General features: G+C 60.8%; 1 protein-coding gene across 2 annotated transcripts; it reads right to left on the bottom strand.

The window, feature by feature from the left end:
* On the bottom strand, positions 1-20,566 carry IQGAP3 (IQ motif containing GTPase activating protein 3). Of its 2 annotated transcripts, none has more exons than XM_065042942.1 (38): positions 20,488-20,566; positions 18,380-18,467; positions 17,822-17,978; positions 17,488-17,565; positions 17,201-17,277; positions 16,968-17,035; positions 16,620-16,733; positions 15,466-15,644; positions 15,073-15,160; positions 14,621-14,784; positions 13,470-13,557; positions 13,141-13,304; positions 12,855-13,015; positions 11,634-11,758; positions 11,290-11,453; positions 10,228-10,318; positions 9,957-10,124; positions 9,210-9,352; positions 8,963-9,133; positions 7,977-8,060; positions 7,645-7,716; positions 7,067-7,136; positions 6,506-6,714; positions 5,927-6,079; positions 5,655-5,818; positions 5,266-5,490; positions 5,046-5,186; positions 4,130-4,214; positions 3,612-3,844; positions 3,392-3,524; positions 2,997-3,099; positions 2,701-2,845; positions 2,453-2,540; positions 1,959-2,171; positions 1,668-1,834; positions 1,439-1,540; positions 1,127-1,235; positions 1-957 (listed from the first exon to the last, which is right to left on the bottom strand). In XM_065042942.1, the coding sequence occupies exons 1-38, from the start codon at positions 20,510-20,512 to the stop codon at positions 844-846; spliced, it is 4,923 nt and encodes a 1,640-aa protein (XP_064899014.1). In that variant the 5' UTR covers positions 20,513-20,566; the 3' UTR covers positions 1-843. The 2 variants fall into 2 exon arrangements, with proteins under 2 accessions (XP_064899014.1, XP_064899015.1); XM_065042943.1 differs by having other exon boundaries at positions 18,380-18,502; positions 20,488-20,521.
* Between the last annotated feature and the right edge of the window lie 295 nt (positions 20,567-20,861).

The raw sequence follows: 20,861 nt of genomic DNA, 5'->3' as shown, positions 1-20,861 counted from the left end.
TGAGACGTAATCATAGTATTTATTCAGGAATTAAGTGTGTTTGAAAGCGGCCTAAACTCCCCGTGCAAGAGCCGAGTGGAAGCAGCGCTGAGTCAGACGCCGAGGGATGGGGCTGCAGGAATTGTCACCAATGTCACAAAGCAGGAGGGGAGCGTTGAGCTGGGGCAGTTACTGAAGCAGCAATAGAGGTGTCCCAAAAAACCTTCTTTGTAGAACAGGACAGCAGCTCCCTCCTTTATTTCTGCCCCCAGCCTGGCTGGGGAACACACAATGAAATGAATTCAAACCATAAACATCTCCCATTGCACTTTGACTTACTAGGGAACAGCCCATGAGTGTCTTCGGAAGCAGTTATTGCCTCTATATTCTCCTTTTCTGAGCCTCCTAGAAGTCTAATTCTGCCATTTCCACACCTTTAGCGGGAAGAAAAATATATTAAAATACCTTTATTTAATCACTAAAAGCATGTATAGTGTCCAGAAATCCATAGTGTCCTCGAGCAGCCAGCTGTTCGCTAAACAGCAACGAAACAGCCAAAATACCCATGGAAAAAGATACTTAAAAGTGCTGCAGGCCACAAAAGCTGGGGCAGCTAATGGTCCGTGGGGGGGGTCAGGTCCAGCTCACGCCTGCGCAAACAGGACCGGGGGGGCTCAAGGGATTCGGGGGGGCCCGGGGCTGAGCTCCAAGGGCTCCGCACTGGGTGCCGGTGGCTGCGGATGCTCAAACGCTGTAAGCGGGCAGGAAAACTCCATTGCAAGCAGCAGCTTTCCCTGCGCAGAGACACGGTGGCCCAGGAGCACCGGCCCCCCAAGCATGCCCGTATCCCCCACCCGCCCCCTGTTACTTCTTGAAGAACTTCTTGTTGAGGAGGAAAATGAGCAGGTTGACGTTGACTTTGGCCTTATCGAACATCTTCATGACGGCTACACCCTCGTATTGCAGCTGCAGCAGGTCCTGCAGGAGAGGTGACGGTCACCGCTGCACCGGGGGGTCTGTCCCACCCTCAGCACAGAGCTGGGGCTGCAGCAGCAAGGCGCACAGCGAGGTGTCCGCAGCTCAGGGCTCCCGGTGCCCCCAAAACCAGGTGTGGGGGCACCACCCACCCCTAGAGCAGCTTCCCCACCTGGTAGTGCAGCTGGAACCGCTCCATGTCGATCCCCATGAACTTGGCTTTCACCTGGAACCTGCCCGATTCCTCGCAGGGGATGATGTCAAAGATCACATTCCTGAACCTGAAGGGACAGAGGTGCTCGCTACCAAAAGCGCCTTCAAGGAGCCCAAAAACCCCTCCACATCCCAACCATCCCATGTTCCAGTTGTACCCGGACCAAACAGCCCCAGCCTGGGGAGGGACAACGCCAGGCCCTTGTGCGCCCTCCTCCCGGGCTGTTTTGCTGCTCCTGCCCAAGCTCAGCGCAGAGCAGGAGTTACATACTGGCTGAGCGGCAGCTCCTCGATCTCCAGCAGCACCCCCTTGTCAAACAATCGGGCCGCTGTGTAGCGCAGCGGCTGCAGCTTCTTGTTCTTCCCGCTGACCCTTGAAGAGAAGGGACCACACGCTCAGAGCCGGACTCCAGCCTCAGACCTCACAACATCCAGACAGCAATGAAAACATGTATATATTGCTTAAAAACTATTGGGTTTTTTTTTGTAAGGAAACATACTTGTTGCTGGCCGCCAGGTTGTCGAGACAGGTCTTGATGTACTGGTTGTAATAATCTATTTGCTCCTCGTAAAACAAGGTCTTGGCGTTGAGGCCCTGCAAGGTCTGTCGCAGCTTCAGGAGCTCCTCTCTGCGGTGCTGCCGGTACCGCCGCTGGTTGCGGATGTCCTGGAGGAAACAAAGCCATACAAGAAAAGCTATACAGCTCACCCAGGGCATGGTTGAAGCACACAAGTGAGATCTCAGGTGGCTTTAGCGAGGTGACGTCCCAGATCAGCGTCCCCCAGCACACCTTGGCCAGCTGGTTGATGAGCTCCTGGTACTGGTGAGCAGAGTCCACCAGCCCCAGGCTCTCCAAGCGCCGCAGGTTGCGGATGATCTTGCGCTTCTTGTCCTCCATGGAGAGCTGGTTGTTGGCGGCCAGGGAGCGGTTGTGTTTCAGCGTGACGGGGGTCTGGGCGTCCCGCAGCGCTCTCCTGCGCATGAGATGCTCGTGAGAGGCTTCCTGGGGGCGAGACAAGATAGGGTGAGCCTGGCACCCTGCTGGAATGGGACAGGAGGAGATGGAGCAGCTAAACCCACCCCCCCACCGCCCCTTTTGATATGAATGTCTCCTAGCCCAAAATATATGCTTTCTAAGAAAAAGAAAGAGACCAGCTCCTGCTGGAACATAAGAACAGTGCCCCAGCCTTCGAGATGAGCAGGGCAGCGTGTTGCCCGTGGCTTGTTTGCCTTTTCGTTGAGAATTCTTTTAGCTCATCCCAGCAGCAGCCTCGTGCATCCCACCTCATGCTCCGAGGCCCGTGTCCACAGGATCTCTGTGAGGGAATCTCCTGCCTGCGACTGGATCACGTCCACCAGCATCTGCTTGGTGCTAGAGACCAGAGAGAGAGAGGTGGAGGGAGGCTCCTCAGGACCATGACCCCCTTCTACCAAAGCAGCACATTACTTAGTTGTCTCCCAAGGTTTTCTTGCCCCCCGCGAGCATCCCAACCTCCAAGAGCCCCCCTGGAGCTCCCAGAGCCCGTTCTCACCTCAGCAGCAAGCTCCTGGCATCGCTGTCCTCGCTGCTGGTCACCGGCACCAGCTTGCCGGTGAGGGTGAGGGACATCTCCATTTTGCTGAGGTGGGCGAGTCCCTGCTCGGCACTGCCGTCCACCGGGCTGGGAACGCTCTCCCCTGCGAGGGCAGAGAGAGCCCGAGTAGCCACGTGTGGCTCCGGAGGGTTGGCTTCCCCAAGCCCAAAGCAACCCAGCTAGAGCTTCATGCGAGAAAACCATCGGCATCACCACCCACCCTGGCAGGAGGAGGAACACAGAGCTCTACCTACCAACAAGGGCCTGGACCGTAGGAAGCTCATCGAGATCTTCCAGCAGCTCGTGCAGGGGGTCTCCGTGCTGTGGAGCGATGGAGTCCTGGTGCTCGAGCAGGAGCTGGATGGTGCAAGGGAGGAGGGTGAGCGGCAAAGAAGAACAGGGAGAGAAGGCCAGCTGGGAATGACACAACAGCCTTCACACCCGAGCGGGGACTGCAAAGTTATGAGGTTCAGAGAAGGACAAGCAGTGGAGAACCTTCAGGATCTAGATTATTTCCTTGCTTAAAAGGTAAAAAGGGCCAGGAAAGAGCTGTGCTGGTGGTACAGAGGAGGTGATGAAATACAGCAGGAAGCCCAGGAGGTGAGAGCAGAGGAGATGGTCCCTGCGTCTCTGCGGTGGGTTTGATTACCTTGTGCGTGTTGATGAGCTCCCCCACTGTGATGTAGATGACCGGTTTGGCCACTGCCACCATCTCAGAGTACTCATCCACGTTAAACCTCTCTTCTGGCTCCGGGACGCAGCAAGCAGCAGCGATGAACCTCCTGGGAGGGAGGACCTCTGCAGTCAGCCCCAAACCCTTCCACCGGCCCCCAGCCGCTCTCCCAGCCCAATGCCATCCCAGTGCCCACCTAAACTTGTGGTAGGTGTCCTCCAGGTACCGGTTGACCCCGCAGAGATGCGCATTCTCCCCGTCGAAGGCCTTGCGGGCGGCTGCATGCTGCAGCACTTTGGCGATGGAGCCCAGGCTGCGGCGGTGGTCGGGGTGCAGGGTCACCCCAGCCGAGATGTCCACGATGTCAAAGCCATCAGGGGCCACCACTGCCGGGTTCATGAAGCGGTAGTAGAGCAGGTTCCCCACGATCTAGGGCACAAGACAGGCTGGGTGTTCAGGAATAGGCGGCTGGTGCCCGAGGAGGTGGTAGCTGAGCTGTTTTGTCCTTGCACGGCCCGGTGGGACCCTCCGCGAGGGAACAGCAGCACAGAGAACAGCTACCATGGGCATTTCCTCGGTGGCTCAAGGAAAACATTGACTTGAAGGAGTTTTTCAAGTCAAGGGAACTTGACCTTCTGTGGAAGGATCGTGTCCCTCCACACATGCACGTGGCTGAAGGCCACCAAGCCACATGGCTCTCCAGCCCCAGGATACCTTGTCAATCTCCTCCTCTGGCGCCTTGGGGAACTTCTCAGCCAGGGATGTCCTGAGGATTTTGGCCACGTAGCGCATCCCATAGCTGAGGAGAAAGCAGGGAGAGGTCCCATCAGCACGCAGAGCAGCACCAGGCTCAGCACCCTGCCCCATCCCTACTCAACACAAGCAGCACCCAGCTCCAGCCTTGGGGTGATGGAGGAACCCACAGAGACTGGAGCTGGAGGCTGCAGCATCCATCACAGGTCCCCCCCTCCACCCTGCTGCCAGCTCAGGCACCCCCAGAGGGGCCTTCACCGTGGAATGATTTTGGCTGGAAAAGCCCCTCAAGATCAAGAGTCCAACCATTAGCCCACCCTGACACTGCCCCACGTCCTGAGAACCTCATGTCCGTCTGTCCAACCCTCCAGGGATGGTGACTCCAGCACTGCCCTGGGCAGCCTGTTCCAATGCCCCACAGCCCTTTGCGGAAGAAATTGTTCCTAAACCAACCTCAACCTCCTCTGGCGCAACTTGAGGCCGTTTCCTCTGCTCCTGGCGCTTGTTCCTGGGGAGCAGAGCCCGACCCCCCCTGGCTCCAAGCTCCTTTCAGGCAGTTCAGAGATCAGAAGGTCTCCCCTCAGCTCCTGTTCTCCAGCTGAACCCCCAGGTCCCTCAGCCTCCATCACACTTGTGCTCCAGCCCCTCACCAGCTCCGTTCCCTTCTCTCCACTCGCTCCAGCACCTCAAGGCCTGAGTGGCCTAAACCTGAACACAGTTCAGTAACTCGATCCTGCAGCAACTGTGGGTTGGGAGGACCTCAACTAAGGGGTTGGGAAGCCCCCATCACCCAACCTCCCTTTCCAAGGCCTTGCTGAAGCTGCCTTCAAGCTGACAGTGCTGCACAGACACGTGTACAAACCACTGAGGTACATACGGGATCTTGTCTACAGAAGAGGTGATGGCAGAGACGAACTTGTCCGTCATCGCAAGGAGGTTGCGGATAGAAATATCCAAGCGCCTTTGGACCTCGGTGTGGCTGAGAGCCTGCTCGGGGCTGACCTCGTACGGGAGCTTGCTGTGGATGGAAGACAACGTCTGCATCCCCATCCCATCAACCCTGAGGTCATGCCAAGCCTCCTTGCCCAGGGCCTGACCTTTTCTGCCCGCTCTGCGACTCGGTCTGGTTGATCCACGCCTTGTAGATGTCCACGGGGTCGGTGCGGATGCTGAGGGTCTTGTCCCGCAGGACCTCCTGCACCGGGCCCCCCAGGATCTGCCGCAGGGCGTTCTGCCCACGCGCGTTGCGGTAGAAGCTGACCACCAGCCGGATCACCGTGGCGTTCCCCGTCAGGATGTCATGGACGTGGTCCACCTTGGACCTGGGGAGAACAATGGGATGGATGGGAGCAAGGGTATTGACTAGTGTGTTTGTTCCCTAACACAGGAGGCAGCAGCCAGTGGAGACAACTGCATCCAAGCTGATGCTCCTGGTCCAGCCTTTTCCCAGAACTGTCTCCAAACCAGGGCACCCATGGCCACCCACCTGATCTCCTCCTGCAGTGCTGCTTTGAAAAGCTGGAGCAGCAGATAAGCCTCCCGGGGGTTGGACGCGTAGTTGTAAAGTGTAAAGATCACCGACTCCATGAACTTGGTGGACTTGTTCTGGGGCATCTGGAAGATCAGCCGGGCCAAGTACACAGGCTGGGTCTGCAGGGATGAGGGACACCAAGCTTAACCCCAGGTGTCATGGGGTGGGAGGGGTCCCCACACTGCTCCCCAGCTGTGGGGGACACAGCAGAGCCCCCCCAGTCCCACCTGCAGCAGGTAGAAGAGGTGCTGGTAGGCCTCCAGCTTCTGCCGCTTCTCCTTGCTGAGCGACTTGAGCCCTTTCTGCTTGTCTATGGCCATCATCTCTGAGAGCTGCTCCTTGTTCTTCTTGGTCAGCTTCTTGCAATGGGAGACAACCTCCTGGAACCACGGGGCAAGCAGAGAGAATCAAAATCATTTCAGTTGGAAAAGCCCTTCAAGATCGTTGAGTCCAACCATAACCCACCCCTGTCCCTGCCCCATGTCCTGAGAACCTCATGTCCGTCTGTCCAACCCTCCAGGGATGGTGACTCCAGCACTGCCCTGGGCAGCCTGTTCCAATGCCCCACAGCCCTTTGGGGAAGAAATTGTTCCCCAGATCCAACCTCAACCTCTCCTGGTGCCACTTAAGGCCATTTCCTCTCATTCTATCACTTGTTATTTGGCAGAAGAGACCAACACCCTCCAAATCCCTTCAACACCTTTAAAAGCAAAGTGGAGAGACGTTCAAGCTGCGATGCCAGAGAGTGAAGGATCAGCTCTGCCTGCCCGAACAGCTCAGACACTGAAGTGTCTCCTCCTTCCCACCTGCAGCGTGATCCTGTTCTTGACCAGCAGCCCGATCTTGATGTCCATGAGGTCCAGGTCGCTCTCCAGTTGCCGGCTGGCACGGATCCTCTTCACCACCTCCTCCTGCAGCCGCAGCACCTCCGACTCCTCCCAGAAGTCGTGCTGGCTCTGCTCCAGCAGGTGGATGAAGCGCCGGACGATGCTGAGCGGTGGGCTCCTTGCGTGGACTGCAGCAAGGCACGGTGCCACCGTCACTCGTGGGCAAAACTGAGCGGCCACCCCCACTGTGGAGCCTCAGAGCCCCAGCGTCTTGCAGAGACACCCGCATCCTCCTCCCCAAAAAAGCATTTGTAACACCAGGAAACACAACAAGGTGTCACCATGCTCTGCAATACCTTCCCAGTCACACTATGCGATGCTGAGAGGCCACCGAGCCTCTGCCACACTCATGCTTGCCACGGTGACACTGGTGGCCAGCCTGCCACCACTGCCCCACTGTGCTGGGCCAGCGAGTGCCGAGGCAGAGACCCCTTCCCAATTAATTACACCCACTTCAGAGCAGAGACGAGCGACACTTACCCAGCATCCTGTAATCCCCACGGGCCTTGTTGGCTCGCACAAAAGCCTGGATTTTTATTACAGCTTTAACCTGCCAAAACAAACAAGGGGATGGGGGATGTTTGCCCGAAGCAGCCCGGGAACACCCAGCTGCCCGCTCCCACCCCTGGGAATCTGCCCACACCCAGGACAAGGGGCTGCAAAACCCACGGGGGATTTCGGGGTTTCACCCTCCTTGGTAATCACGCCCCCCCCCACTTGCTGCATCTCACAGCAACCCCAGAGATGCCACTTTGCTTCCTGCAGCCACACACCCCTTTTCCCCCCAAATTACCTTCCCTCTGGGCATCTGGAAGTCCTCATTGGCTTTTGGTGCAAACAGAGTGGTTTCTCCCCCCTCACACTTTACAGACACTAATAATTCAGCTCCCACACCCACCAGGCACCTTTTCCTTCCCATCCATCCCCCTGCAAGGACGCGGTTTCTCCCTCCAGCTGTGCCAGAGCGCCCGGGGACAGAGGTCTGACCACAGGATCATCCCCTCCATCCTCCACCTCATGCTCCCGGGAGCCGTTTTCCTCCCTGTCCCATCACTCACGTTCTGCCTGAAGTACCGCAGCCTCTCCTGGTACCTTTTCCGAACCTGCCACATCCTCACGCCCGCCTGGATCTGGGAGAGATGTGCAAGCAGTTGGATGCTGGAAGGACTCACTTGCCCAAAGCAAAAAGGTGGAATAGGGGAAAAAAGTGGGGTTTTCTGCAAGACATTCCCCACCATCCTGAGCTCTCCCCATTCTCTCACCCAGCTGCCATATACCCCCCCATTTTCCTCTTTGCTGGGTGGGGGGGAAATGCCGCGCTCATCACCGAGCACACGGGCGGTGATATCCAGTGTAAGAACAAAAGGGGAAGAGCAAGAGCCTTCCAAACCTTTATTGCAGCATCTGTGTTGTCCCGCAGGTAACGCAGCCTCTCCTGGTAAGCTCTGCGCTGCTTGAACCCTCTCCAGCAAGCCTGGCAGCGAGAAAAGACACCAGGTACTGAGATATGCACAACGTGGTTTTTTAAAGACCACACAATATGGGAAGATAGTGGCCAGCAGGACCAGTGACCGTCCCTGTGCTGGGACCTGGGGAGGCCAAACCGCGAATCCTTGGGGCAGTTTTGGGCCCCTCACCTCAGGGCTCAGAATGGCGGCACCAGAATCACCTCAGGGCTCAAAATGGCGGCACCAGGGGTGGTGGGATCACCTCCCACCAAGAAAGGCCTTGAGGTGCTGGAGCGAGTGGAGAGAAGGGAACGGAGCTGGTGAGGGGCTGGAGCACAAGTGTGATGGAGACTGAGGGACCTGGGGGTTCAGCTGGAGAACAGGAGCTGAGGGGAGACCTTCTGATCTCTGAACTGCCTGAAAGGAGCTTGGAGCCAGGGGGGTCGGGCTCTGCTCCCCAGGAACAAGCGCCAGGAGCAGAGGAAACGGCCTCAAGTTGCGCCAGGGGAGGTTGAGGTTGGATGTGGGAACAATTTCTTCCCCAAAGGGCTGTGGGGCATTGGAACAGGCTGCCCAGGGCAGTGCTGGAGTCACCATCCCTGGGGGGTTGGACAGACGGACATGAGGTTCTCCGGACATGGGGCAGTGCCGGGGTGGGGAATGGTTGAACTTGATGATCTTGAAGGGATTTTCCAACCAAAATGATTCTACAATAACACAAGATAGGAAAAGAGAGCAAACCAGCTCCCAGAGCAGCTGCTATGAGGAAAAACAAGCCCCATCACATCCTCTGCAGCACCTTGGCTGAGTTCTGGCTGTTAAATATACAGAGCAGCACTGGTGCTCCCAAACCGCCAGAGGATTCTGCCAACAGTCACCCATGGTTTGCATCCCCCCCAAGGGGAGGGACAGCTCCTGGCAGCGTCACCTGGATCCTGGTGGCCGCTGGGCGCTGCTCCCACAGGACGTGCCGTCGTGCCGCGAAGTCCCGGCGCACGAGGAAGCCCCGCAGCCGAGCCTGCAGCCGCACCACGAAGGCGACGTTGGACGCCCACAGGCACTCCCGGTCGTGCGCAGCGGTCACTTGAGTGATGATCGACTGTGGGGAACACGATGCACCAAGCTCAGCCCCCAGCGATGCCACCAGCGCCCAGCCAGCCCCGTCCTGCCCGTACCTGGATCTCGTCCCGGCTCAGGTGCGTGGTGTTGGGGGCGCCGTGGCGCGGGCGCTGCCAGCCGCCCTCCAGGCTCTGCAGGCTCAGGTAGAAGTCGGTGCCGTCCGCCAGCCTGTGCCGGACCCAGCCCAGCTGCGCGCTCCCTGCACGGGGAGACAAGGGGACACGATGACGACAATATGGGGGGGGGACACACGATGACCACAACAATATGGGGGGGGGTGGGGGGGACACACACGATGACCACGACGATATGGGGGGGGGGACACACACGATGACCACGACGATATGGGGGGGGGGGGACACACACGATGACCACGACGATATAGGGGGGGGTGGGGGGGACACACACGATGACCACGACGATATGGGGGGGGGGGGGGACACACACGATGACCACGACGATATGGGGGGGGGGGGGGGACACACACGACGACCACGACGATATGGAGGAGGAGGGACACGACGACCACAACGATATGGGGGGGGGGGGGGGGGACACGACGACCACGACGATATGGGGGGGGGGGGGGGGACACACACGACAACCACGACGATATGGGGGGCAGGAACGGACACGATGACGATATGGGCAGGGGGACACGATGACGATGACGATATGGGGGGGCGGACACGATGATATAGGGGGATGCTTGGGGGAGGATTGTGCTCCCCAAACAGCAGGGACAGGGGTACACTCCTGGCTCCTTGAAGAGGGGGAAGGTTTTGCACCCCCCAACCTGTTACCCGCTTGACTCTTGGTGGCCATCAGAGCCGCCAGCCGGTCCTGGTAGGCGGCGGCACAGGCGCTGACCACGCCGCGCAGGGACACAGCGGGGTTGAGCAGCACCCGCAGGGTCTGCGCCGCCTTCCCCTCCTTGATGGCCTGGTTGATGGCAGCCATGCCCAAAGCCACTGCGGGAGAAAAGGGGTTCACGTGAGCCCCTTCTTGCCCCCCACACCACCTCCCTGGCTGATAGGGCCAGGACCCAGCACTCATTCCGGGGAGAGCACTCACTGCTCCGGGCTGCCGCCGTGTCCTGGTTGGCCCTGCAGACCCCCTCCTGGATCTCCTCCCACCACAGCTCAGCTCCATCATCCGCTGTGGCCTGCGAGACAGGGGGATACGGAGGGGAAAGATGGGGTCTAGAGAGCTGGGCAGCCCCCAAGAGCTTCAGTCTTGCAGCACATCACCCCTCAAGCACCTTCAGCTTTGCAGGGTGCTGTGCTGCCAGGGGTACCGAGCGATGGGGGATGCCGGGGGGTACCGAGCGATGGGGGATGCCGGGGGGTACCGAGCGATGGGGGATGCCGGGGGGCACCGAGCGATGGGGGATGCCGGGGGGCACCGAGCGATGGGGGATGCCGGGGGGCACCGAGCGATGGGGGATGCTGTGTTGCTGTGGGTACCGAGTGATGGGGGATGCTGGGGCGGGGGGGTACCGAGTGATGGGGGATGCTGGGGCGGGGGGTACCGAGTGATGGGGGATGCTGGGGCGGGGGGGGTACCGAGTGATGGGGGATGCTGGGGGGGGGGGGGGTACCGAGTGATGGGGGATGCTGGGGGGGGGGGGGTACCGAGTGATGGGGGATGCTGGGGGGGGGGGGGTACCGAGTGATGGGGGATGCTGGGGGGGGGGGGTACCGAGTGATGGGGGATGCTGGGGGGGGGTACCGAGTGATGGGGGATGCCGGGGGGGGGTACCGAGTGATGGGGGATGCCGGGGGGGGGTACCGAGTGATGGGGGATGCCGAGTGATGGGGGATGCTGGGGGGGGGTACCGAGTGATGGGGGATGCTGGGGGGGGGGTACCGAGTGATGGGGGATGCTGGGGGGGGGTACCGAGTGATGGGGGATGCTGGGGGGGGGTACCGAGTGATGGGGGATGCTGGGGGGGGGGGGGGTACCGAGTGATGGGGGATGCTGGGGGGGGGGGGTACCGAGTGATGGGGGATGCTGGGGGGGGGGGGGGTACCGAGTGATGGGGGATGCTGGGGGGGGGGGGGGGGGTACCGAGTGATGGGGGATGCTGTGTTGCCAAGGGGGGCTACTGAATCACCGGAGGGGGTTCCATCCCACCTGGGCTTTCAGGCGTCGCGCCTGCACCAGGACATCGTGGTAGCGCCGCGCGGTCGGGAGGACGATGCCGGGCAGGGCAGCTGCCGGCAGCAGCAACGCCGCCAGCGTCTTCTCAGGGTCCGGCTGCACCAGCGCCTCGTTGATCAGCCTGACAGCAAGGACACCTGCATGGCATGGAGGGGACAGGGGTTCAGCCCCCACCCCAGGAGCACAATAGTGTCACAGCCCAGGGCAGTGCAAGTTTCCCTGGTGTCTGATTCAGGGTGGGCTCCCAGTGCAACATCTCTCCTGGAAAGTTTGCAGAACACCCTGCTTGACCAACCCCCGCCAGGAGCAGGACTCACGGTCGTTTTCCTCTTGCACTGATGAATTGGTGTTGTTCACGCTGTCCTGAATGTCATTCCAGCTCAGGAATTCAGCTCCTGCGACCCTACGTTGGCCTTTCAGCTGCAGTAAGTCCTCAAAATACCTGCAGGAGAGACACAGGGCAGTGGCTGAAAGGAGGTTGGAGCCAAGAAGGGATGCGGTTTGGGCTCTTCTCCCAAGTAAGAAGTGACAGGAGAGGAAACGGCCTCAAGTTGCACCAGGGGAGGTTGAGGGTGGATTTAGGAACAATTTCTTCCCCAAAGGGCTGTGGGGCATTGGAACAGGCTGCCCAGGGCAGTGCTGGAGTCACCATCCCTGGAGGGCTGGACAGACGGACAGGAGGTTCTCAGGACATGGAGCAGTGCCGGGGTGGGGAATGGTTGGACTTGATGATCTTGATGGGTTTTTCCAACCATGATTCCATGATTTTAGGTAGGAACGGCACCTGCCAAAGCTGCCACCTTGCTTTTCCAAGGGGAAAGGGTAAGGCACAGGGCAGCAACGCTGCTGAAACACAGTATCACAGTATGTTTGGGATTGGAAGGGACCTCAAAAGATCATCCAGTCCAATCCCCCTGCTGGAGCAGGAACACCCAGATGAGGTTACACAGGAACATGTCCAGGCGGGTTGGAATGTCTGCAGAGGAGACTCCACAACCCCCCTGGGCAGCCTGGGCCAGGCTCTGCCACCCTCACTGAGAAGTAGTTTCTTCTCAAATTTAAGCGGAACCTCTTGTGTTCCAGCTTGATCCCATTACCCCTTGTCCTATCATTGTTTGCCACCGAGAAGAGCCTGGCTCCATCCTCATGGCACTCACCCTTTATATATTTATAAACATTAATGAGGTCCCCCCTTAGTCTCCTCTTCTCCAAACTACAGAGCCCCAGCTCCCTCAGCCTTTCTTCATAAGGGAGATGCTCCACTCCCTCCAGCATCTTGGTTGCCCTACGCTGGACTCTCTCCAGCAGTTCCCTGTCCTGCTGGAACTGAGGGGCCACAACTGGACACAATATTCCAGGTGTGGTCTCACCAGGGCAGAGTAGAGGGGCAGGAGAACCTCTCTCTATCTACTAGCCACCCCCCTTGTAATACACCCCAGGATGCCATTGGCCTGCACAATCCCCAGGCCCCCTGGCCACCCACTCCCAAGGGACTGTTCCCCCCCAGCCACCCCAAACACCAAGACCGGCATCCTCACCTCTGCGCATTCGATTCCTCCACTGCCGCCAGGCCCAGGGCAGGGCTGGCCAGGCTGCTCCAGAGCCCACGGGCATCCCTGGCATCCAAGGCTCGGTTAACCAGCACCACGGCCGAAAGCATCTCCACAGCCACGAAGAGCTCCTCCTGCCCCAGCTCGCCCTGCACAGTGTGGGCAGACACACTGACACCTGTGCCTCCAGCCCCAGCATCCCCTCAGATGTACAGGACCACCCCCATCCTCACACCAATCCCTCCCCACCCAGGGGTCCCCAGCGAGTTCTCACCCGCGGGTGCTGGCGCTGCAGCAGGGCCAGCTGGTGCTGGTACAGGGCGGCAGCCGGGGGGTACACGACAGGCAGCTGCGCCGCAGGGTCCATCAGCGCTTCCAGCGTTTGGGCCGCTGTCCCTCGGCGGATGGCCGCGTTGATGCGGCTGACAGCTTGCAGCACTGCGGGGGAGCCCAGGGTGAGCAGGCATGGGGGCTGCACGGGGGGGCCGTGCCCCATCCCCACTGGGGTGACTTGTCCCAGCTGTTAGTAGGACCACCAGCTCCAGGGGCTGCTCTGGGCAGCAAAAGCTGCCACAAGCCCAGCGTCCATCACGGTCAACTCACTGGCTCGCTCCTCATCGCCCATCTTGTTGGCCACCAGGATCCCGGCCACCACCTCCTGCTGCTCCAGCAGCTCCATGTAGCCCAGATCCTGCAGAAAAAGGGGCTTCATAGAATCATTTTGGTTGGAAAAGCCCCTCAAGATCATTGAGTCCAACCGTTCCCCAGCCCTGTCCCTGTCCCATGTCCTGAGAACCTCATGTCCGTCTGTCCAGCCCTCCAGGGATGGTGACTCCAGCACTGCCCTGGGCAGCCTGTTCCAATGCCCCACAGCCCTTTGGGGAAGAAATTGTTCCTAAATCCACCCTCAACCTCCCCTGGCGCAACTTGAGGCCGTTTCCTCTGCTCCTGGCGCTTGTTCCTGGGGAGCAGAGCCCGACCCCCCTGGCTCCAAGCTCCTTTCAGGCAGTTCAGAGATCAGAAGGTCTCCCCTCAGCTCCTGTTCTCCAGCTGAACCCCCAGGTCCCTCAGTCTCCATCACACTTGTGCTCCAGCCCCTCACCAGCTCCGTTCCCTTCTCTCCACTCGCTCCAGCACCTCAAGGTCTCTCTTGGCCTGAAAAGCCCAAAACTGCCCCCAGCATTCACGGTTTTTCCTCCCCAGGTCCCAGCACAGGGACGGTCGCTGCCCTGTTCCTGCTGGCCACACCAGTGCTGGTACCAGCCAGGATCCCGTGGCCTCTTGGCTCATGTTCAGCCCATCACCAAGACCCCCAGGTCCTTTTCCAGCCGCTCTTCCCCAGCTGCAGCGTCCATGGGGTTGTTGTGACCCAAGCGCAGGACCCGGCACTTGGCCTTGTTGAACTCAGACCATTGGCCTCAGCGCAGCGATCCAGATCCCTCTGCAGAGCCTCCTGCCCTCAGCACAACAACACTCCCTCCCAACTTTGTCTTGTCCATGAACTCACTGGGGGTGCACTCGACCCCTCATCCTGATCATTGGTAAATATATTAAAGGGAACCGGCCCCAGTGCTGAGCCCAGACATCTGGTCCCTCACCAGATCCTGCTCGTGCTGACAAAGCAGCCACGCTCACACCCTTTGCAGAACACTGCTTATGTGCAGAGCACCCCCTGTATGGGGGGGATCCCCCCTCCCTCCTGGAGACCACGGCAGCCCCGGGTCACCCCATGGCACAGGCTCTCCAGCCCCTACCAGCGCCTTCTGCTTCCGGTCGGCGCTGAGCTGCTCCAGGTACCGGTCCAGGTTGTCGCGCTGGAGGTGGCGCAGGGCCAGGACAGGGTCCTGCAGGGCGCGGAGCAGCCCCGGCGCGTCCTGTCTCTCCAGGGCATCATCCACGTCCTCCAGAGCCCCGAGCACTGGGAAGGAGACCAGTTCACACCCAGACGAGGCGAGCGGGTGAGCCACCCCACAGCCCCAGGGAGCAAAGGGAGCTACAGCTGAAGCCGTCATACCAATAGTTGTAATTTCTCCTTGGAAATACACTCCCAGCCCCCTCCCCACTGGGTCTGAAGCTGGCCTGAGCACATGGCTCCTTTCTGCTGTGCCCCCCGCCCCGGGCAGGCGCTCCCTGCAGCCTGGGGTACCCCAGTCCCACCAACAAGCTCTGGAGACCCCCCCAAGAGGGAAGACGTTTGTTCGCTCACCATTCACTCTGTTGATGTTCCCTTGGATTTCAGCCTGGGTCAGACACCGGTCGTAAATGTCCTCTCCCTCCGGGATCCCCTGCAGGTACTGCAGAGGGACACCCCACCTTGAGCTTTCCACCCAAGCACACCCCAAAACCACACAGGGGGTCCCTGGCAGATGCAAACGCTTATTTCCCAATCCCTGGATCAACCAGTCCCCAAAAACAAATATTTCCCTCCCACTTCCCCCATCTTGTGACCAGCACAAGAGCTCCCAGGCTGCGTTTTACCCACTACGCGGCGGGACGGTCTCTGACCAAGTGACACCCCCAGCTGGAAGCACCCACCAGCACATCACTGAAGGGGCTGCTCCTCTCCCAGCCCCCCAGGACCCTCCCGTGCCCTCCTCACCCTGTTCCTGGCATTGCTGCCCTTCTCCAGCTTGGCATGGTGGAGCACGTCCTGGTAGGCACCCGCCAGCGCCTGGCGCAGGTCAAGGAGCATCGCGCTGGGGTTGCGCAGGGCGGCCAGCGTCTCCGCCACCACCCCGCGCTCCACCGCTTCGTTGATGGCCAGCACCGCAGCGTGGACTGGGGGAGAGAGGGAAGGAGGTGGGTGAGAGGGGCCACGATGGACCAGCCACTACGTCCCTGTGCACAGTGGGACAAGTCACGCCACGCATGATGGTGGCAACCGCCCTTCTCAATGAGCAAACTGCAGTCTCCAGCGCCTAGGAGGCATCAGTGTTTCTACAGTAGCTAATGTGAAACCTGGGTACTGCTGGCTGGGGGGGGGCTATGCCAGCGCCTGCAACCACACACGGGGCTGGGGGAGCAACCAGGTGCCTCCACTGCATCCCAGAGAACAGAATCACAGAATCGTTTTGGTTGGAAAAGCCCCTCAGGATCGAGAGTCCAACCGTTCCCCACCCCTGTCCCTGCCCCATGTCCTGAGAACCTCATGTCCGTCTGTCCAGCCCTCCAGGGATGGTGACTCCAGCACTGCCCTGGGCAGCCTGTTCCAATGCCCCACAGCCCTTTGGGCAAGAAATTGTTCCTAAATCCACCCTCACCCTCCCCTGGCGCAACTTGAGGCCGTTTCCTCTGCTCCTGGCGCTTGTTCCTGGGGAGCAGAGCCTGACCCCCCTGGCTCCAAGCTCCTTTCAGGTAGTTCAGAGATCAGAAGGTCTCCCCTCAGCTCCTGTTCTCCAGCTGAACCCCCAGGTCCCTCAGTCTCCATCACATTGTGCTCCAGCCCCTCACCAGCTCCGCTCCCTTCTCTCCACTCGCTCCAGCACCTCAAGGCCTTTTTTGGTGGGAGGAGCCCAAAACTGCCCCCAGGATTTGAGGTGCATCCTCCCCATGTCCCAGCACAGGGACGGTCACTGCCCTGGGCCTGCTGGCCACACCAGTGCTGGTACCAGCCAGGACGCTGGTGGCCACTGGGCACGCTGCATTCCCCAGAGCATCATGCAGTTTGCTGGGCTCAGATTTGACATCTGGGGGCTGAGCCAAGATCCTGCCCTGGCTGCCGCCCAGCCCCGCTCCCTCCCTGGGCACCATCACCTGCTGCTTCATCCACCGAGAGCTCGTTGGCCAAAATGCCGCCGATCTTGCTGAAGGCGGGCAGCTGCAGGCCGTACTTCTCCAGCTCCCGCTTCATGTTGGTGATCTCCTCCTCTGGAGCAGAGCACAGAGGTGTCACCATCACTGGGGCCCAGCCTGGGAGCGGGGGTGGCAGCAGAGCCCCCATTCCTCCACCAAATCACAGCAAACACCCACCCTGGGCCAAGCGTCACCCAGGCAGCTTTGGGAAAGCTTGGCCAAGGTCTTCATTCCCCACATCCCTCCCACCGCAGGGACCCCGGCGCGCTGTTGGCAAAGCCCCACACCGGTTCCCCCGCAGTGCCGTACCCGTGAAATCCACCTTCCCGTACAGGTCCTGGATCTGAGGAGCCAGCCCCAGCTTGAAGAGGTACAAGCTGAAAGACGAAGCAGACACACGCCATGAGCACACAGTTACTTGTTTCTCCCTCTAGAAGCTTCTGCGACTGCCGAGGCCATCGCGGTGACACCACCAAAGGGCTCCTGAGCACCAACATGAATCATGCCAGGTTTTGGCACCGGTGCTGAGCCAGGGACCCCACCTGAGCGCATGGATGCAATAGACCACCCGGGGCATGTTCTTCTTGTCGTAGATGTCGGTGGTCTCTGGGTGGAAGATCTGCCGACAAAACAGAGATGGCTCAGGTGGAGACACCACCAGGATGGTCCATGTGGAGGATGGTGTCCCAGGGTGAGGGGACAGAGATGAAGCCCCCCTGCAACGCCAGCTCCCCCCGCAAGCCGAGCTGGTGCTGCGCAGCCCCGGCAACGCCACAAAGGCAAAGACCAGCATGTGCTTTGGCCCGGGGGAGCGGAGAGGACACGTTACCGAGGGAAGCCCCACGTGGCTCATGGCGTCACGCCAGTAGTTGATGTTGTCCGTGTGCCGAAAGTGCAGCCCGGCTGCCTGGAAGAGAAGAAGCTGGAATCAGGTTGAACCCCACGTTCTGTCCATGGGGTTCCCCCTCTCCCTCAAACCCCCCCCCAGCTTAGAGACAGAAGCAAAGCCTGTGACCTCCCCACCCTGGGCAGCCTGAAGCCCTGCTTGATTAAATTATCCCTTAATTGCAATCAGTATGTCCCATCCCCACTTTGCATTCAGCAGTGGTGGAAAGGTCCCTACAATTTTGGGGGTACGCACCCCCCCCTTGCCGCTGTCCTACCTTGTAGCGCGTCTGCTCGCGGTCGTAGATCTTCTTCAGAGGGACCACGGTGGGGGCGAAACAGTGGCCCAGCTTGGCCAGGACCACCCCATTGCGCAGGGTCTCCTCCAGCTCCGTGGGGGGGGGCAGCTCCTCGCTCAGACAGGTCTCCATCCAGCTGGCAGGGTTGAGATGGGCACATCATGGACCCCCCCCCCCCCCAATACCCCACCCAGACACCCTGGGTGGGAAAAGCAGCACCCAAAGGAGACACGCTGCCCCCTCCACCCCCATGGCAGGGAGAGGTTGTCCCCCTCAACCCTGTGCTGCAGGGTTTATCAAACAGGTGTTTCTCAGTTTGGGTGCAAGAGGATGAGCACCCCCCCCAAAAAACAACCCCCAAAACCAACTCCGAAGGGCCAGAATGGCCCTTCGGAGTTGGTTTTGGGGGTTGTTTTTTGGGCAGCAGCGACAGGCACGATTTCACAGCTTTATCCCCTTCCCCCCTCCCTTGCACTCCCTTTTCCCCCCCCAAATTTCAGCCTGAAGGCAGAGGGTCCCCCCCAGACCCAGCCTCACCGCTTGGCTTCCTCCAGGCGACACAGATACTGGTAGGCGATGTTCTGCCGCCTCTCCTCGTCCATCTCCTCGGCGGTGCGGCGCTCATCTGTGCGGTGACGGGGGGACATCAGCCCCCCAGTTCTGGGGGTGCTTTTTTAATCACCCTTTCCCCACCCAAATGAAGATTTGTAACGGCCGTGGCCGGTGCTTGGAGCCCAGCGCCCCGAGGGGACGCAGCTGCGGGTTGGGGGTCCCTTTCGTACCCCACCAGACACATCCCCAATATCTGTCCCTCCAGCTTGTCCCCAGGTGCCTCAGGACCCACCACTGTCCCCCCTCCAGCCAGTCCCCCAGATCTGTTCCCCCTGACCCTCCTGTACCCCCACAACCACCTGCACCCCCAAACTTGCCTGTATCCACACTGACCTGCACCCCAACCCTCCTGTCCCCCCCACACCCACCTGCACCCCCAGACCTGTCAACCCCCACATTGACCTGCACCCCAACCCTCCTGTCCCCCCCACACCCACCTGCACCCCCAGACCTGTCAACCCCCACATTGACCTGCACCCCAACCCTCCTGTCCCCCCACAGCCACCTGCACCCCCAGACCTGTCCACCCCCACATTGACCTGCACCCCAACCCTCCTGTCCCCCCCACACCCACCTGCACCCCCAGACCTGTCAACCCCCACATTGACCTGCACCCCAACCCTCCTGTCCCCCCACAACCACCTGCACCCCCAGACCTGTCAACCCCCACATGGACCTGCACCCCAACCCTCCTGTCCCCCCACACCCACCTGCACCCCCAGACCTGTTCACCCCCACATTGACCTGCACCCCAACCCTCCTGTCCCCCCACACCCACCTGCACCCCCAGACCTGTCCACCCCCACATTGACCTGCACCCCAACCCTCCTGTCCCCCACACCCATCTGCACCCCCAGACCTGTCCACCCCCACATTGACCTGCACCCCAACCCTCCTGTCCCCCACACCCACTTGCACCCCCAGACCTGTCCACCCCCACATTGACCTGCACCCCAACCCTCCTGTCCCCCACACCCACCTGCACCCCCAGACCTGTCCACCCCCACATTGACCTGCACCCCAACCCTCCTGTCCCCCACACCCACCTGCACCCCCAGACCTGTCCACCCCCACATTGACCTGCACCCCAACCCTCCTGTCCCCCACACCCACCTGCACCCCCAGACCTGTCCACCCCCACATTGACCTGCACCCCAACCCTCCTGTCCCCCCACACCCACCTGCACCCCCAGACCTGTCCACCCCCACATTGACCTGCACCCCAACCCTCCTGTCCCCCACACCCACCTGCACCCCCAGACCTGTCCACCCCCACATTGGCCTGCACCCCAACCCTCCTGTCCCCCCCACACCCACCTGCATGCCTAAACCTGCCTGTACCCACACTGACCTGCACCCCAACCCTCCTGTACCCCCAGACCTGCCTGTCCCCCAGACCCTTCACACACCCCCCTGTACCCCTGCCCCTCCTGTCCTCCCATACGCCCCTGTGCCCCCAGACCTGCCTGTCCCCCCACATTGACCTGCACCCCTGACTCTCCTGTACCCCCAGATCTGTGTGCCCCCACATTGACCTGCACCCCTGACCCTCCTCTGTCCCCCCACATCCCTGTGCTCCCCCAGACCTGCCTGTCCCCCCACACCCACCTGCACCCCCACACTCCTGCCTCCCCCACCACCCACCTGCACCCCCAGACCTGCCTGTCCCCCCACACTGACCTGCACCCCATCCCTCCTGTCCCCTAGACCCACCTGCACCTCCAGACCCCCCACACACCCACCGCACCCCTGGACCTGTCCATCCCCACACTGACCTGCACCCCCGACCCTCCTGTATCCCCACACCCACCTGCACCCCCAAATCTGCCTGTTTGCCCACATCGACCTGTCCCCACTCCCCGCTACCCCCCCAGACCTGCCTGTCACCCGACAGGGACCTGCACTCCCGACTCTCCGGTACCCATAGACCCACCTGCACCCCCAGATGTGTGCACCCCCACATTAACCTGCACCCCCGACCCTCCTGTCCGCCCGTCCCCCAGGGTCAGCCCCCGCCCGGCCCGGTCACTCACAGCGCCCCATTCCCGCTCCGTCCATGGCTGCGGCTGCGGCGGCTCCACCCGCGATTTGAATCTCCCGCCGCTCACGTGGCGCCGCGCGCGGGCCGCCGGGAGCTGTAGTTCGGTACCGGGGGCGCACGGGGCGTGTCACACGCGTGGGTGCCGGGCGGGGGGGAGGGTACACCCCGGGGCCAACGCACACGCGGGGCGCGCACCCCTGAGTGCCAGGGGCTCAGCACACACGGGGACACACGGGGGCGTTGGGAGTGGAGCATCTCCCGTGTGAGGAAAGGCTGAGGGAGCTGGGGCTCTGGAGCTGGACAAGAGGAGCCTGAGGGGGGACTCATTGCTGGGGATCAAGATGGAAAGGGGCAGTGTCAGGAGGA

This window comes from Columba livia, chromosome 28, assembly GCF_036013475.1.
Source record: "Columba livia isolate bColLiv1 breed racing homer chromosome 28, bColLiv1.pat.W.v2, whole genome shotgun sequence".
Taxonomy (NCBI): Eukaryota; Metazoa; Chordata; class Aves; order Columbiformes; family Columbidae; genus Columba; species Columba livia.
The sequence above is the reverse complement of the archived record's forward strand: the minus strand, read 5'-3'. Positions and strand labels throughout refer to the sequence as shown.